This window comes from Melanotaenia boesemani, chromosome 5 (genome assembly GCF_017639745.1).
Source record: "Melanotaenia boesemani isolate fMelBoe1 chromosome 5, fMelBoe1.pri, whole genome shotgun sequence".
NCBI classification, from domain to species: domain Eukaryota; kingdom Metazoa; phylum Chordata; class Actinopteri; order Atheriniformes; family Melanotaeniidae; genus Melanotaenia; species Melanotaenia boesemani.
This window is the reverse complement of record NC_055686.1, coordinates 10,458,632-10,476,563: the sequence shown is the minus strand read 5'-3', so window position 1 is coordinate 10,476,563 and position 17,932 is coordinate 10,458,632. Positions and strand designations below refer to the sequence as shown.

Sequence of the window (17,932 nt, the reverse complement as noted above, 5' to 3'; positions counted from 1 at the left end):
ACCAAACAGAAACATAAAACAGCTGATTTCTGTAAATGATGTGAAACATGACTGGTTTCATCATTTACCTTCATGAGAAAACAGTGGTTGGATGAACACTGTTATCCAGGTAAATACGTCTTTGAATTAAAACTTTGTTTAAAGTTCTGCTGCTGGTCTATAAAGCTCTGAATGGTTTAGGACCAAAATACATCAGTGACCTTTTGAACCAGTATGAACCTACCAGAACTCTCAGGTCATCTGGATCCAGTTTCTTATCAGTTCCCAGAGTCAGAACCAGACATGGAGAAGCTGCATTCAACTTCTATGCTCCACATGTCTGGAACAAACTCTCAGAAAGCCTCAGATCAGCTGAAACGCTCAGTTTATTTAAATCCAGGTTAAAGACCCACCTGTTCTCTGCTGCATTTCAATAGTTTTTATTTAGAGTCCAGATCTGCATCTGATTCTTTAAACTTGAATTTTTAAACTTGATCATGTTTTAGTGCTGTTTTTATCCAGTGTTCTTTTTCCTTTCTCTTTTGTTTTTGATGTTATATTATGCTTCTTGTATTCTGGAAAACACTTTGAATCACCCTGTTGTTGAACTGTGCTATACAAAATACTTATCATGCTTTTGGCTTATCAAAATCTTTTTTGCAGAAATAACTTGAACAGGTTCAGTCTTGACCAGATAAGCAAGCTTCAACTTGTGTCCTCAGGAAAACAAGACAGAATCTTTAAATGTTGTTTTCTCTTAAATCTTCTCATTTATTCTGTTCTCATTTGTATTAAATGACCACTTTTATATGTCATGGTTTTATTTAGTATTTCACACATGAAGTGATTAAAAATTAATAAATCATCCATTTTATTAAATTCTGACTTTGTGTCTTTGTTTACTGATTTTGGGTCACGTTGAGGAGCACCAGGCGTCTTTCACTGGCAAAGCATAACTGTACATACTACCAGTATGACCCTGAGCATATTCTCCATACCACTGTAGATAATCTGATCATCTGCCAGCAGAATGAAAGAATCAGTCATTGTGGAATCAGACTCTGTCTCTGACTGGGAACCTGTAAAGATGGACTGGGACCAGTTCACATATAGTTCACTGTTTTTACACCTCCATACTTTCCTGCAGCATCTTGTTGTATCAATATTTAACTGATTCCTTCATTTTCCTGTTATGGAGCCTGTTTTCTATGTTGAATATAAAAAGCTCAGAGAAGTGAAGAAAAAAAATAATTTGTCCTTTTCAAAATTTTAAATTTTACTCCTTAAACAGGGGAGTCTTGTCTGCAAAGAGACAGAACTGATGAGTGAGCAGAAGTCCAGGAAATAACAGGATGATGGGATATTGTTTTAAGCAAATGAGACTCACTGTGGTTGCTTGTCCTTCCAGAATGTGGTTCAGGTCAATCCAGATACTAAACAGAGCTGATACAAAAGGCAAGGTCAGAAACAGCCAGGGTCAGAGTCAGAGAACCAGAGACAACTTCAAACACAGATCCAAGACAGGCCAGAGAGCAGGAGATCACAGCAGAGTGCGGCATAAATCAAGCTGTGTGTGTGTGTGTGTGTGTGTGTGTGTGTGTGTGTGTGTGCGTGTGTGTGTGTAGGGGCAGCTGTCAGTGAACAGACAGGACGTGTGAGAATTTCATGAGACAAATTGACTTTTTACTGAATATAAAAGCCAACCAGTCAGTTTGTTCTATTGATAAGTTAAATACAGACAAAAATATTTAATTTAATTCAAATGAGTTATAAATTTTTCCCATAATAATCTCATTTTAATACTGTTTTATTAAGTGAACAAAATAACCTCATAAGGCCTTGTCTTATTTTACCCTTTCAACCACAGATCAAACTACTTTGTTACAGAAAGGTGTGTCTGCTGCTGCATCCAAACAAGTTTGTAAGTAATTTATTTATTTAACAAAAAGAAAACATAGGAGGTGAACATTGTTAAAGAAAGGTGTGTCTGCTGCTGTGAAGTCTTAAATAAAGTTAGGTGATTTCCATGCTGACATGTTTACAAGTGAGAAGCTCTGCAGAACTGAGTTTTGTTTCATTTTAGAAGCGCAAAGATCTCAGCAGAACTCAGTCAACTAACTAAAGATAAATTCTAGTCCAACGTCTCACATGAATGTTTATGGAAGGAAAATGATTGAAGTTTGATGTCAGGCTGTGAGAACATCACTCTTTGTACATGTGCTTTCACTATTTGATGATATGGGAGTGATGATGAAGGAAATTCTGACCTGGAGCCTACAGGTGGATGCTGGGATGGTGGAGGGGCTGATAGCATGTTGTGTTGAGGGGGAACAGAAACAGTGTAAGTGTGTGTTGAACATCAGCTCACAGAGGTTTCCTCTCCAGATTTTTTCAGTCTGTAAAATAATGTGAAAGCAGTTATTAAATAAATAAGGAAATGAATATTTTTCTGAGGTGAACCTGGTTTGTCTGCTGGTGTTTGTCAAGACGTCAGACATCATTTATTGATAAACTCAATGAGTGCCGTTTTATCAGAGCTAGAATAAAGCTGATATTTGATTGGCTGTTTTCTCTATCAGCTCAGAAGTTTTGTTGCTGATGTTTTTAATATAACAAATATTTTATTGTACAGTCAGACACACCTGTGGTAATTTACATCCTATTTAACTGGTTCACACAGTTACTCTGTACCATCAGCATCGGCTATGAAAATCAAGAAGGAAATAAGGAATGTACTTTTACCGTTTATGGATGGTTTTGGCTCATATCCAAAGACAAATCAGAAAACCCTTTTTTTTTTAAACTGATCTAATCAAATAGCAGAAAAAATGACCAGTTAAACTCATCATGCAAACGTGTGGTTAATTTTTTCCAAGTCTTGACTGGAGCACATGATCACATCAACATTTCCTACACAAATGGACTGTTATTAAAGCCTCTGATAGTTTTTATTTCATATTTTCAGCTCCTTCAGAGACTGTGAAAATAACACTTTCCAAGGAAAATTTCCAGTTCACAGGGTTCTATTTTTTTTTATTAAAGTTTCAGGTCAAAACTGGATAAAATATTTAAAAAATGTTTAACAGATTTTCATTTTAATTTCTGCCAGAGCTAAATTAGAATGATATGGATGAACTGGTCCCAGTCCTTCATTATATGTTCCCAGTGGAAAATGGAGGCTGATTCCAGTGACAGATGCTGACAAGGTACAGATTGAACTCAAAATACAGACTCACTTCAGGTTGTAATAAAAGCTCTTTCAATGCTGGTGCAAAGCTGGACGACGTATTTAAGGATATAAGAAAGCAAATGTTTAGAGGAAGACGAAGGGTTGAAGAATGAGGACCAAGACGATCTAGCAAAGAAAAAGCCCTGAGAAGGGAAATTACTAAGAAGTGTTGAAACACATAAAGTCTGTCCTCCCTGGACCTGTTCCAGTTTGCAAAACAAGTTTATTTGTATCACAATTCAGGATGATTCAAAGTTCTTTACAGAATACAAGAAGCATAATTTAACATTAAAAGTGAAAGAAAAAAGAAGAAGAAGAACACTGGATAAAAACAGCATTAAAACATGATCATATTTAAAAATGTAAGCTTAAAGAGCCAGATGCAGATCTGGACTCCTAAAACATAAAAAACAAAAATAAAAACAATTGAATTGCAGCAGAGAACAGGTCGGTGTTTAACCTGGATTTAAATAAACTGAGTGTTTCAGCTGATCTGAGACTTTCTGGGAGATTTTTACAGACATGTGGAGCATAGAAGCTGAATGCAGCTTCTCCATGTCTGGTTCTGACTCTGGGAACTGATAAGAAACTGGATCCAGATGACCTGAGGGTTCTGGTAGGTTCATACTGGGTCAAGAGAGGTCACATTTTTGGTCCTAAATCATTCAGACCTTTATAGACCAGCAGCAAAACTTTAGTCTATCTACTGATGTCCTCTGACTGAGGCAGCCAATAAAAACACAATAAAACATCAATTCCTCAAAGATTTCTCTGATTCCAGAGTTTCCAAGAAGTAAAAGCCAAACAGCTGAGATACTAAATGTCTGTTTAACATGTAAATAAAGAAACGTAGAAAGTCTAGATGTGATGGAAATTTTAGACACAATCATGTAAAATCCAGCAGGAGCCTCATGTATAGAAGATGCAGCAGCTTTCATGGAGAAGAGAGACAGACTTGCAGGAAAGTTGCAGCTGATGCTGCACAAAGAGGAAGAGGCTGTCTTCTATATTAAAGTAAAATGAATCTTACAGTAAAACTGCACAGTCTTTTAAAGGCTGTATGAGGCATCAGATTATTTAATATGAGAATATAAGAATAAAAGCTGCTGTAACTCCCACATCCGTCTGCAATAAGCTGCATGATAGCGAGAGAAGATGGTGATGCTTCAGATGATCTACTCTCTGTAAACTCTGCTTCTTTCATCAATAAATAGCAGGAATATAATGTTCACTGATGCTGTTGGTGTGAAATGTCTGTTTTAAGTACCTGAACATGAGCAGAACTGGCTCTGCAAGTTTTACTTTGTTTCATTTGACTGACTGTTTGTGCAGAGCAACCATCATTACATGCCTGAAGTTTTTAGACAGGTCACGTGATAGAAGGTGTGACTTAACGCAGACTATATAAAGCTCTGGTACAAACTCTGCTCAGACTCTCCAGGAACTACTCGCTGCCAAAAAGATGAAGGAGACTGAATCTGTCCAAAAAGGAGAAACTTTTATAGCGTTTATAAAACTTTAACCTGCATCATGGGATTTTTATTAGTTAAATATAGTCAGTGAGTATGTTTTAATCTTTTTATCTTTAGTCTTTAACTCTTCTTTAGTTGAATTTTCCATTTGTGTAAATCATCTTCACAGTGTGATTATGTTACAACACTCAGGCTGACGGCCGTGTAGAAAACTTCCATTTTATTTCTTACAGACGGAGATCAGACAGAATTTTTCTTGACTCTTATCTTTTATGTTTGGTAGCACTGATTTACAAAGTGCTCCATCTCAGTGTGACAATGATGAACTACGTAACTGAACTGATGTTTGGATGTACGTTGAAACTTAATATACACAGATTTTTGAGCAGATGTCCCAAACAAGAACATTTTCTTACAGATGCTACAAATACAAAACTACATGTTGATGTGGGAACATAATTTTATATTTTTTTTATCTTGTATTTGGACATGATGCTCTGTAAATGAGACTCTGTGAACAGCGATCTGAGAGATACTGGAACACTTTCTGTTTGGAAAATAGATGTACAAGCGTGTTACCATAAGTCACCTTATTAAATGTTTCTATTTTTCAATTCAATTAAACTTATGGCTGCAGTGATTTTCCAATTTCTTTTGTTGCCCCCATGTGGTTAAAAGGGGGTGTTCTCACCAAATAATTGCCCGGTTTGGAGTGAAAACTCCGCCCTCCCGGCTTACCGCTCAGTTGCCCAGAAAGTAAATAGTGTGAACCCGGTGGAAGTGTTGGCGAGGGCAGGAGGTCTGAAGTGGATTTAAGTCATGCATTTATGTGTTAACAGGAGCAGTAAATGGTTGTAATGGTTGCTGTTAGTGTTATTGTTCTCTTCATCAGAAAATCTTTTTAATTTTGTTAAGTTTATTTAATAAATGAAAAGCTGCCGTACAATTAAATGTGTTTCATATTGGTTTACTTGTCTCACAGTTTTAGCGTAATTTTAATTCTCTGCTGCTTTATTCAGCACTTTGTTTATTGTATAGAAAAATGCTGTAAACAAAGTTTAAACAATAATTCAGTATCTCTTCCTTGTCTTTTCACACAGTAATATTCCAAGAAAACAGATGATGAAATTCATTCCTCACCAGCTTCTCCCAGTACAATAATAAAATATACAAAACAATCATTTAAGAAAGACAGTAAAAACAAAACTACACACTTATTAAAGTGACATTCTTTGTAAATATTTCTGATCATTTAGATTGATAAGAAACGTCCTTAAATGTAATTACCTGTTTTTATTCTAAACATACATTCAGTTTCTTAAAAAATAAAACTTCATTGTGCTGAATCAATTTCTCTCCTGTTGGCAGTTTTGACAGCGAATAATATTTCTATTAATCAATAAAAAATTTATTTCTTCTTTTTGCTTTACTTGGAATAACAGATGTTGCCAGTAGAACTCTTCTTGTATTACAGAGCAAAGTCTCCATGTGATTGTTGTTAAAAAAAAACAGAGAAATAACTTCAGTTCAGCAAGTTGAATTTCACTTTGTCTTTCAGTTGAAAGTGGCACCACTTGGTGGCAGAAACACATTCCTGTAAACAGAAAGAACTTCATCCATTTGAAATGTTGCCATAGAAACACAACCTGCAGGTTTCCATGGTGACAGCTTCTATTTCAGTGGTTGTAGTTCATGTAGTTCAGTCAGAAAGTTCTTTGATGTGAAATAAACAGGATGATGAACAGGATCAGATGCTGGAATGACTGAATGAAGTCAGACTGGAGATTTTCCTTCTTCTACCTGGAATGACTGAACTTTGACCTCATGTGTTCATGACTCTTCACCTCTGTCTCCTCTCACAGGGAGAAGATGATCTGTGAGACGCTGCTGCTCCTCATCCTCATCTCATCTGTCTGTGGTCAGTTTACATCTTCAGAAACCTCTAGATGTAGTTTAAAGCCTCCATGTTCCAGTTCTCAGTGTGTCTGCTCCTCTCTTTCTCTCTCTGTCTCCTCAGCAGCAACATTTGTAGTGAATGTGACACAGAGCTCCTATCAGGCAGAGGAGAACCACAACATCACTCTGGAGTGGACCTTCACCACCAAACCAGACATCTCCTCCAACTCTCTTTTCATCTACTGTGAACTTAAAGCTGCTCACAAACTCAAAGTCCTGTTTCATGTATTTAAAGGTGTTGAAGCCTCCTTGTATACAGATCAACAGTTTGTAGGACGAGTCCAGAGTGACAAAGACGTCCTCAGAGAAGGACGAATCAGACTTCATGTGTCCAGACTCAGAACTAATGACTCAGGTGTGTACAGCTGTCAAGTGAACACAGACCATGGATGGGGCTCTGCCAGCTGTCAGCTCAACGTTACTGGTAAGTTGTCTGAGGAGAAAATAGCAGAATTTCCATGTTTCCTCTTCTTAATGATAATTATCACTGTTTTCAGATTGAACTGTAAAACCAGTCTTTATGTAGTCTGACTGCTGAGAACTGGATTATTTACTGGAATATGTGGAATATTTTCAACATAGAAACATGATGTTATTCACAGAAGCTGCAGAAGAGCTCCCACCTCAGAGACCAACCATCAGACCACAACCAGAGAGAGGAGGACACATCTTACTGGTCGTTCTGGTGGGATGTGGAGTACCAGCAGCAGTTCTTCTGGTGATCATTGTTATCACTGGTTTTGTTGTCAGAAAGAGAAAAAGCAGAGACAAACGAGTTGTTGAGAGTCCCACAGAGACAATCCTAAAACATCCCATTTATCATCAGATCAGCGATTCAGTTGAAGACAAAAGACAGTTTGTATTATAAACTATTCTGTTGATGTACATGATGGTTCTTTTCTGGAAGAATATGTTACATCTAAGTCACTCTATTTTTGTACAAAGTCATCCAAACTGTCACCATCTGATTTGTTCATCCACCACAACCTCATCTGATGTGTTTCATTCTGTTGAGTCATGAAAAGCTTCTTCTGACTGAGGATCTCACCTCCCTGAACATCACAGATCCAGATGATGACACCTGTAGAGGAATTAATGTGTAGTTCAAGGGTTTTTACATAAATTATATCAATCATGTTGTCAGACCTCCAAACAATCCCAGTTTTTCCAGTTCACTGTATGGAATATTTTCAGATGAAATATTATCGTATTTTGTTAAATCTTTCTGTGTTACAATATAAAACAATAAATAACTAATAAAAATAAATATAATAAAAATAAACAGGTCTTATTTTCTGAGTCTTCAGTGACTTTTCCTTCTTTTGAACCATTATTATTGTCAAAGTTTGTACACGTTAAGATCATTTTTAGAATATCAGAGAAAGAGAAGGTTACAGAGACCTGCAGTTACCGTCTTCAGGATTTTTGACCTGAGCTTAAAAGAGATAGTATTTCATTATCACATGTCATACACGTTAAATTACTAGAAAACCAAAACGGTTGGAAAAATGCAAATCATTTTACATAAAAAAAAGTACCAAAAGGTACACTGAAAATGTGTCTGGAGGTTCTGGTTTCAGGACCATTAGTGTCTCAGACAATGATTATGGTTCATATTTCCCCCACTATTTAGTACCATTTAGAACCATTTTGTATTCCTCTCAGTCCTTAACCCTTTAAAGCCCGACTGTGTGATATCTCAAATATATTGTAGCATAGTCTCCTGCTTCCTGGTATCCATCAGAGAGCAGATGACAGGTAGCCCATCAATTTTTTCCATGTAACATATCACAGAAACTGTATCTAACATAATAAGTTTTGCATTAAAAGGTTAATCAGATCTTGGTCATCTTTTTGTCTCTCATCCTGTTTGTCCCAGTGGAGATAAAGTGGATAAATATTTAGAGTTCTGTCTGGGTGTGCAGGACAATCAGCATTATGGACCTTCAGGGTCCAGGGTTAATCAGCCGATTTAACTTTTGTGGTCTGTGTCTGCATAACCGCCGTAGGATCGGCGTAGCTCTGCAGAGGCTCGAGGAGCACCTCTTCCAGACCTGACGTGCACCCCTGCTACGCACACGGTATCCTTCCTTCATTTCCCTGTGATGGCCGCCTAGGCAGCCACACACTGAGCCCGGTCTGGTAACCCTTTTCTTCATTTCAGTTAAATCATTTTATTTGTAATATTTACCATTTCTTTTATATTTCACATTTTTCTTAGCAAGTTTGGCAGGGGGGGTTAACTGATTGGGTGCACACCTTTAGTTGACTCATTCTTGTCACCTTGTTAGTTTTTGTTTATTTTTAGTTAATATGCATTTTCTTTGAGCTACTAGTTCCTGGGGAAGTTGCTGTGTTGGAGGCCCAGGCCTGTTAAGAGTCCCAGCTGAGGTGGATCTCCTTTGAGGAGGCTACTGCCTGATTGGACTCATCCATCTTGCAAAAAGATAGTGGGAGAGGGGTTTAGATTTTCTATTGTTTTGTATTACTTTATTTGTTCTTTATGTAAAAGTATGTTTATTTAGATTTTTGTTTCCCTAATGAGTTATGAATCTAAATTGTTTAAGTTCTGTTGTGAATTAGTTAAGTTTATTAAGTTAGCTGAAGATGGTTATGTTATGTATTTCACTCTTGTGTCAAAATGGTCTGATCAGCCAGTGTATATAGTTTCCCTTGTGTGTCAGTTTGTAAGGTCAGTTAGTTTTCAGTTCCTCATGTTGATGTTCTGTTTATTTGACCTCTTTTATGGGCCCTGAACGTTTTACTTAGGAATTTGTATTTTTGTTGTTTTTTGGTAAAATTAAATGTCAAAAGACTTTTTCTTTAAAAAACCTCCTGTGCTCTCTTCATCCTTGGTCTCGGTCCCTCACAGACCCACTTGTGTTTACTCTGGGTGCACTTTGAGCCTTAATGTGATTATAACAGTGGCATTCTGTTGTGTGAAGGCATTATTGTAAATTTCTTTGCGTTTTGTGTGATTAACAGTAAAACAAGGTTTTCCTTTAATCAAAAGAGGGGAATTGTGAAAGAAATTTTGCTGCATATGGTAATCACTCATATATACTAATAATAATCACATGTATATTCAGTTTTCTTTATTCATTTATTATTGTTAAGCTATTCACTATTACGTTTTCATATTGTGTGTTCTCATTCTACACAATACTGAAGTTACAGTTTTCATTGTGTGTGTGTGTGTGTGTGTGTGTGAGGTCAGACTGACCACTTTCTTCCCAGAACTCTGATATGACAGAGTTGAGACAGGTTTTCCACCTGCTAGATAGCAATAGTTGTTTGGGATATTAGCTTGTTGTGGTATGTGGACTTTGTCTGAAAACTGGAAGAAAGTGGCGCCACTAAGTTTTCTATTCCTCATTTATTATTTTGCTGTTTGACCTTCAGCTGGGGACCAGCTGAATAAAACTGTTTCTCTCTGATGAATCCTCAGAGTCTCTCCCGATTTCATGTGAGTCTGGACGACCACTCTCATTACTTGCAAGTAATTCTTTATTCAATACTTCTCCTGTAAATAAACCTTATATACTTTACTCATTCCAGACTTGTGGTAATTTTTCCACAACAATATGAAAGTCTTCTACATGATGAAAGTAAAAAGCATGGTTCAACAAGAAGAAGACATCTGTAACACATCTGTAAAACACAATCCCCAACGCCTCTGCAGTCAGTTAAACCTTTACAATCCTCTACTTGCTTTGAACATTAAAACTTGTACAGAAAGAAACTCAAGAAATATAAAAAGTTTTTGACAACGTTCAGAATAAAAGTGCTTCATGGAGATATTAAATACAAACTCCTGTGGTTCCAGTTCCTTCTCGTGTCTCAGTGTTATTAAAGCTCCTCTCTGCTGTTTCCTCTCAGCTACAACCTGATCCACAGTGTGGATTTCCTGGACCAGAGTCTTCTCATGTCTGGTCCTGATGCTTCACTTGTGTTGTTGTGGAGTCAGAAAGCAGGATCAGTCTGACCTTTAATCTACATGATGACACAGCTGTGAAGCTGGAGCACATGATGAGAGCTGATGTTCACTGTGATGAACAATCAGACCTGACAGCAACACACACATTTATATACAAAAACAGTTATACATACTGAGTTATTGACTCAGTATTTTACAAAATTTTCATGACATAAAAATATTCTGATTTTGTTAGAATTAGAGAAATAAAAGTGGTGAGACTGAGCTGTACATTTCAGACTCTTCATGATCACAAGTAATATTAATACACGTTATTCTGATGGATTACATAGTTTTACTCCTACTGAATTACAGGTTTACATAAAGTACAGGAGAGTTTGTCTCATCAACACCCACTTAATGAAAGGAACAAACCAGACAAACCTGATCAGAGAAGAAGAAAACTCACCGTCTGACAGCTGGAAGTCTGTCTTTAAATAATTAAATGTTACAGACTGAAGCTAAATTATTAGGAGAGAATTTTAACATCTGCCAGTGTTTAATGTTGACAATTATTCTCAAACATCTGGAACAGTTTTGTTTTCATCCGGGTCCAAGTCATGCGAATGATGTACGTTGGCAATTTGTAACAGCAGCTCAATGAGGACACTGTCTCTCTCTCTCTCTCTCTCTCTCAGTTATCTGTAGGATTTACATGACAGAAGAGTCAACACCAGCAATAAAAGATAAGAGTTAAATGTAAAACAGCTAATGAAGCCTACCTTTCTGTTGTCTGTCAATGTAAACCATTTCTCGTATACCTACAATAACTCCACAAACAAATGGACCCATTGTCAATACATGCAAAATCATATCAATCAATAGTCCACCCTCTCTGTGTGTTGCACCTGAATAAAAACAAAAACCAGTCAGTTGCATCATGTTTTAACAGAAAGATGAAATTTACACTAATTGAGAAGTTGTAGGAAATTAAAATAAGTTGGTCAAAGCTCTAAACTTCATTTGGTAAATCCATCTTCATCTCTTGAAGTATGTTTACATTTTGTATATAAATGTGTTTAATGTTTAAAAATCAACTTTGTGTTGATGAAGTAACAGTCAAACCAACATCTGTAGTTACCATGGTAACAACTACCAACCTTTAATAATGACCAATCCAGGCTTTGTTGTGATGGGAGACATGAAACTTTCCTCATGAGAAGCTGGAGTCACATTCAGAACAAAATTAACTGTGGAATAAAAGCTGAATCAGTGTGACGACACAACAGGAACACACACCTCTGCTGGTTTAAACTGGTAAAAACCTGTTAACTTACACTCAGCCTGAAGCTCCCATCGCCTTAAGGTCTTGTTATAATTATTAATTTCACACCGGTACCTTCCAGAGTCTTCAGCTGTGACTCTGGACAGATGAAGTGTGACTCGTCCTTCTCTGAGAGCGTCTCTGTCACACTGAACTCGTCCTGAAAACTGTTGATACTGAGACTCTGGAAGCTCAACACCATCCATCAGTTCATAGAAAACTTTCTCAGGTTTTGAGAGAAGAACACAGATGATGTTGGTGAGAGACATGTCTGTTTGGTTCTGGCTGTCCCATCTGATGGTGATGTTGTCGTCCTCCTCTGCCTGATAGAAAGTTGTTTTCTCTCTTAACTCTCCTGCAGTGGACAGATAGAGGTCATGTGTTAACTCACATTAAGAGATGACGTTTCACTCTGTTTTCAAAGAGTTGTAGCTCTGATTTTTGTTTTGTTGCTATAAGCAGTAAAAGAGACTGAAGAGTAACTTCAGTATAAATCCATTCAGATTAGATGTGAATTTATATGTTTCTCTTTTCATCCTGGTGGAACTTTCACATCCTTAAACCTCATGAGCGACATCACTTATTTACCTGTCATGTGGTTTTCATTGTTTTTCAGAAGCTGAGATACAAAAAGTTTGTAAACAGTTGGGATTTTTAGCTTTTCAGAAAACCCTCTGGTTTTATTAAGATGTTTTCTAAACAAGACTGAGGTCTGAACAGAACCATGAGCAGATATTTGACTGGTGGTTCTGGGCTCTGGTTAACTGGTTCATGGCTGGTAGTTCTTAGAGAAGTGGGTATACTTGTATGTCCTGCACTAAACCACATGTTAGGATGGAATCATTATAAAGATACTCACCACATACAGAGGAGGTCAGATGGAGAAGCAAAAGGAACAACATTTTCTCTCTGTGGGAAAAAATACATAAAAAAAGAAAGTGGGAGGAGGTTTGGGAGATTTGAAGGAATACAGAAGCAGTTTTGGTGTTTCTGACACAGACAGAAAATTGTAGAATCAACAGGTGGCTTACGATGGAGGAAAATGAGAGCGGAAATATTTAAGTCCAGAATGCAGCCAGGTGAGTCAAAGCAGGGAAGAAGAAAGGCGTAAGGTCCAGTATTGATGATACGATGTCCAACGACGTGAGAGTGTGGAGCAGGGGTATGAAGCCGGGTAGGGAACTGGATGCAGGTGTTCTATCAGTAGTCAGGAGACTGACTGCGGAGAAGCCTGGCAGGAGTGGGCGTGTCCATGACTGAGCCAGGTGTGGGTGTAACACCGTGTCACCAGTTGCAGAGAAACATGAAACAGGTTGTAAATAAGATTTCGTGCCAACAGATAAAAATAATAAATAAAACTAATAAACTGGATCATTTCACACGGAGAGAGCAGCAAACTGTCTTTTGATTCACAAAGAACTCATAACACACCAGGTTAAGGCTCTAAACTTGTAACACATGACTAGCGTTCATGTTGTGTCGAAGTGAAAGTAAAAATAGAAACAACAATTTACTAAACACAATGTACAGAAAAAAGAACATTCCCCGGAATGGCGAAGATAAATGAAAACCACAAGAAAAGATAGAATCTGAAAAATTATATCACCTCAAATAAAACGGATTAAGTGATTTTTTTTATAATAACTATTCATTATTAAATTATGGAAGCGTGGCATAACATAGGTGTAAAACAAGTGTCGTTTGTTTAACCCTATACAGTCTATGATTTACTCCAGCTTGAACTGAAGAAACTTTTGTTGAACGCTGAACTTACTGAACGTCTGTTTATTGATCCAACCTGGAATTAGCTGAGTTCAGCCAAAGGCTGAGACTAACCCTGTGTTACTATCCAACTTGGTACAACACAGAGCTGAGCGTCCGCATGAGAATAAGGAAACAGATTTAATAAGCAATAACAACAAAAAAGAGCAATAAAAATAAAGATGCACGCAAAACACTTCATAAAATAATGTGCTTCAAAGTAAGAAATTCAATAAAATGTAATAAAACAGCATAAATACAATTATATAAAAATAAATCTACATAAAATAAAATTCAGTTTAAAGCTAAACTAAAAAAAGTGGATCTTGAGCCTCTTTTTAAAAACATCAGCAAGAAAGAAAGTTATAGTGGAGTGAACTCTAAAACTCGAAACTGTTTACCTGTCATGTATTTCCAGGAATCATGAAGTCACACAGATGAATAAATAAGTTTCTACTGTAGACTTGCTGGATGAGCCACATAGAATTATTGTTTACATGTTGAATTATATGCTGAATTTTCAGATTGATATCATTATTATTTTTCTCCATCATAGATATAAACTTTGTTTTTTGTTCATGTTCTTCATGCTAAACTTTTTGTTACATTTTTTTAATTAATAAAAAATTAACTGAAAATATCTGAAAGCAACTTTTCTAGTTCAGTTAACCTAAACTATAGCGAGTGTATAAACATTTGAAATGTATTTGGCCAAATAAAAAGTAAAATATCTGCTTCATGCTGTGAAACCTTATCCGGCTTGTCTAGACTGTAAACATTAACAGCTGATGATGACATAACAAAAATAAAAACAACACAAACATGAAACCTGACAGCAGCTTTTTAAATATTTACCTGTTTGGGGGCGAGCAGCCACAAATCCCACGTTGTTATATTAACAATTGGATAATAAGACCAGCAAACTGATTGAACAGCAGAGTAAATTGTAACATGACGAAGTAACTAGTTATTACACGTCTGACAAGCTGCATCAGACGATCACGTGACAGAAGGAGGGAACTTGTGGGGAAAAAGATAAAAACACAAACATTGTTTTCATTATTAATCATGTCAGAAACAGCAAACTGTTCACTGATAGAATAAAATACATTAAATTATAAGTTCATTCTTTCATTTAAATCTAATCTCACATTTGTAAATAAGCTGTTTTATGTCCCTTATCTTTTCAAAGCCATCTGAATAAATAAGTAATAGAAAAATATAGCTTTGTATTATTTCAGTTCATTGGAGAAATAATAAGAAAAGATTTATTTCTTAACAAATGGTTGGAATTTCCAGGTAAATGTATTAAAGTTGAAACAAAAAAAATCTTTATATGATAGAATATCTATTTTATCTACTGATTGCAGAAACCGCTCATGTTATAATTGGTCAATAACACACAGACACCAGCTTTTCTTGGCTCCTGCATGTATTAACTGAAGTGAAGAAGCAGTGTGTTGTTGCTCAGCTCAACAGTCCCACACTCCCCCTGCTGGCGCCCTCTGGTTACTGTTTTCATTTCCACTGGTTTTAACTCAAACACATACACTCTTACAAACCAAACCTCTAAGGAACAGTTGCACTTAAAATATGACCTGGTCATGTAACTATCACCCATTTAAGTTTTAAACTATTCTATCTTTCACATTTGATCAGACTAGAACAGTTTAGATCAGTGAGCTGTTGAAGTGTTTCAGCCTTTGTGTTGAACAGCTGCTGTAAGTGTTGGAAACCAGCAGATGTGCTGCTGCGTTTGAGGACTGAGACTCATCACAGTAGAAAGAAAACTTTTATCTGTTGTACATACAGATCTGTCTAACTGAGGCTTTTCAACCCTTTTAATTAATTAGTTCTGCAACCAGAACTGTGCTGAACTGATGTGGCTCATTGGCTTATTTTCTTTATGTTTGATGGAAAAGTGAGGAACTCATCAGTTTGAGAGGTGTTAAAACATTTCTTTTTAATTGGAAGCTGGAGAATAAAAACAGGAGAGGATCTCTTAAGTAAAGCAAAAATTTATTCTAATTAGAGCACTCACTCAGCACTGGACTCAGAGGACAGATCATCCGACCTGAATCCCAAACACTGGATGTCATCACATTTTATCTTCTAAGACCAGGGGACTGCCTCGAACAATGGGATGGCTTGACATGCAAACGACTGTAATTAACCAGTTATCATAGACATGAGCAGGCCACCCACTGCTCACGCAATAGATTAGGATGTGATGTTCAATGTGTAGAATTGAGGAGTGTATCTAATGCAACAGGCCTGATTGATAACTGATCATTCTTATTACATCTGGTTCTTGCTAACCTGTCACTGGGAAAGGTCTAGCTGAAGGAAACACTGAGATAAGTTCTATTAAAAACACACGTTTTAAAACATTCATAGCAGAGCTAGAACAGTTACAGCAGCACACACACACACAAGTGCAGAGTTTTTCTCATGCAACACATTTCTTCTTGAGCTGACTTACCTGAAACATCAAGACACCATCTCCTCAGCATGTCATGATTACAGCAGCCAGGTAGTAGTTTCATACTACCAAAACAACGCTACACCACAGGAGTGTGTGTTCAGTCTAACCCTCTTTACTCTGTTCACTCAACACTATTGAGTCACACAAGATGCCCCCTCAAGACCGAGCAGGCTCCAGCGTTGAGGATCCCATGACAATGAGGAAAACACTGGAGTTAAACAAAGATTAAATAACCTTAAGAAACAGGGTCTGCAATGACTCATAATTTAAACACAAGTCAGATAAATAAAAAGGTCCAAGAACATTAAGACATTTATAAACCACTAAAAGAACCTTAAAATCAATCCTGAAATACACGGGGAGCCAATGCAGTGATTTTAAAACTGGTGTAATGCTGCATGTCTTTGTTTATATAGTCATTTGCACACAAACCTTCTAGAAGATCGATGATAGTTTTCAGATGACCAAAGCAGGAAATCTTTGTTTGTTTTTGTATAAATTTTTTGTGTTTGTAAAAGTAAAGTTGGAAGGTTTTGTTGGTATTAAAGGAGTCAGAGCAACTGCAACGTACTCTTCTAAGATGATAAAACAGATTGAAATTACATATAATTTATCAACTTGTATATAATTTGAACCTAGTAGTCTACTGCATCCTCAAGTAGTTTCCAAACTCAGTCACACTGGAAATCCACAACCAGGCAGTTAAGGAAAGGTTAAACCTCAAACTCATCTTAATCCCTTGTTTTGCTACATCTGCTGTGAGGACAACACATGTAAGTGCAGCTGATTCTTTTCTCCTTTTTTATTGTCTTACTGAGACAAATAAACAGTATGGAGACATAAAGGATCTGATGACAGTCTGGGAGGACTCTGGTCCTCTGTCCTCTCAGTATTTGTGTGTAAAGAAGAAATGGATGAAAAAAGAGCAGCACAGATGTGAACGGCTGTCTGTAACTTTACATTATTATGTTGCTTAGCCACTATTAATCTATGAGATTATGACTTATTTGTAACAGTGGTTTAAGTTTATAGGCCTCACCAGCAAGTTTGAGGTTTACATGTGCTTATTTTAAAACAGACTTTTATACTTATTTTACCAATGGAGTTACTGGGACAATGGCACCTTACCTGAATCTTTAATAGCAGTCCAACATGTGCCTGGGATTAAAGACAAGACTGGTAAAAGGTAATTATAGAACAATTGCCCTGACCAGTGCACTCTCTAGAGTGCTGGAGAGAATTTTATTAAACAGAAAAGAATCATACATTTTTACTAATGATAATCAATTTGGTTTTAATGAAAAACATGTGTATATTTGCTTTGAAAGAAATAATATCCAAGTAAAGAGGCTAGGCCTTTTAACTACAGCAACCATTCAGAAACGTCCTGCTGCAGCAGCAGTCTAGACTTCTCCCAGCACCTCTCCTTCCGGGTCAGATTCTGGTTCAAACTGGTTAGGTTTTTTCCTCCGTACTGGAGCAGATAGTTAGGGTAGTTTAGGTGAAGCACGCATTCAGCAGCTTAGCTACTGCAACAAAAAACACCTGTTACATCAGCTGCAGACACACAGCAGCTGCTGGTGCTGCTTTTCTGCAGTGGGAGAATCGTCAGACATCCTGCACGTGCAGGTTTCTGATCCACAGACATAACTGCTAAAATAGAAATATCTGAATGAAAAGTAAACAGTGGCATGAAATGTTCAGAAAGCGAGAGTAAAATCTACTGAAAGACCGCTTGAATCAACATTAACTATCAGCATTCACCCTTCCACACGAACACACACCACCCACGCTCCTCTCTGTGCTGAAG

The 17,932-nt window shown here is 37.0% G+C and overlaps 3 protein-coding genes across 5 annotated transcripts in view; 1 reads left to right on the top strand and 2 right to left on the bottom strand.

Moving 5' to 3' along the window:
• LOC121639814 overlaps window positions 1-17,932 on the bottom strand; it is an 882,884-nt gene that overhangs the window by 326,265 nt on the left and 538,687 nt on the right. The gene's annotated exons all lie outside the window — the stretch shown is intronic.
• Window positions 4,645-7,903, top strand: LOC121639797. 2 transcript variants are annotated; one of them, XM_041985314.1, is made up of 4 exons: window positions 4,645-4,767; window positions 6,543-6,598; window positions 6,701-7,060; window positions 7,239-7,903. In XM_041985314.1, the coding sequence occupies exons 1-4, from the start codon at window positions 4,739-4,741 to the stop codon at window positions 7,502-7,504; spliced, it is 711 nt and encodes a 236-aa protein (XP_041841248.1). In that variant the 5' UTR covers window positions 4,645-4,738; the 3' UTR covers window positions 7,505-7,903. The 2 variants fall into 2 exon arrangements, with proteins under 2 accessions (XP_041841248.1, XP_041841247.1); XM_041985313.1 differs by having other exon boundaries at window positions 6,698-7,060.
• Window positions 11,162-17,932, bottom strand: part of LOC121639776 — a 565,698-nt gene continuing 558,927 nt past the window's right edge. Inside the window, exons 4-7 of one of the 2 annotated variants that reach the window (XM_041985266.1) lie at window positions 11,890-12,231; window positions 11,713-11,802; window positions 11,335-11,460; window positions 11,162-11,254 (exon numbers count right to left, since the gene is read on the bottom strand). In XM_041985266.1, the coding sequence (XP_041841200.1) occupies window positions 11,247-11,254; window positions 11,335-11,460; window positions 11,713-11,802; window positions 11,890-12,231 (566 nt within the window). In that variant the 3' untranslated portion in view covers window positions 11,162-11,246. Of the gene's footprint in view, window positions 11,461-11,712; window positions 11,803-11,889; window positions 12,232-17,932 lie in introns of both variants that reach the window. The other variant, XM_041985265.1, reaches the window with a different exon arrangement.

Bases quoted from the DNA above. Each gene is read 5' to 3' on its own strand.
- LOC121639797 (XM_041985313.1), top strand. From the start codon at position 4,739: ATGGGATTTTTATTAGTTAAATATAGTCA. The intron at 4,768-6,542 runs GTGAGTATGTTT...CTCCTCTCACAG, and splicing joins TTATTAGTTAAATATAGTCA to GGAGAAGATGATCTGTGAGA. The intron at 7,061-7,238 runs GTAAGTTGTCTG...TGTTATTCACAG, and splicing joins CTGTCAGCTCAACGTTACTG to AAGCTGCAGAAGAGCTCCCA.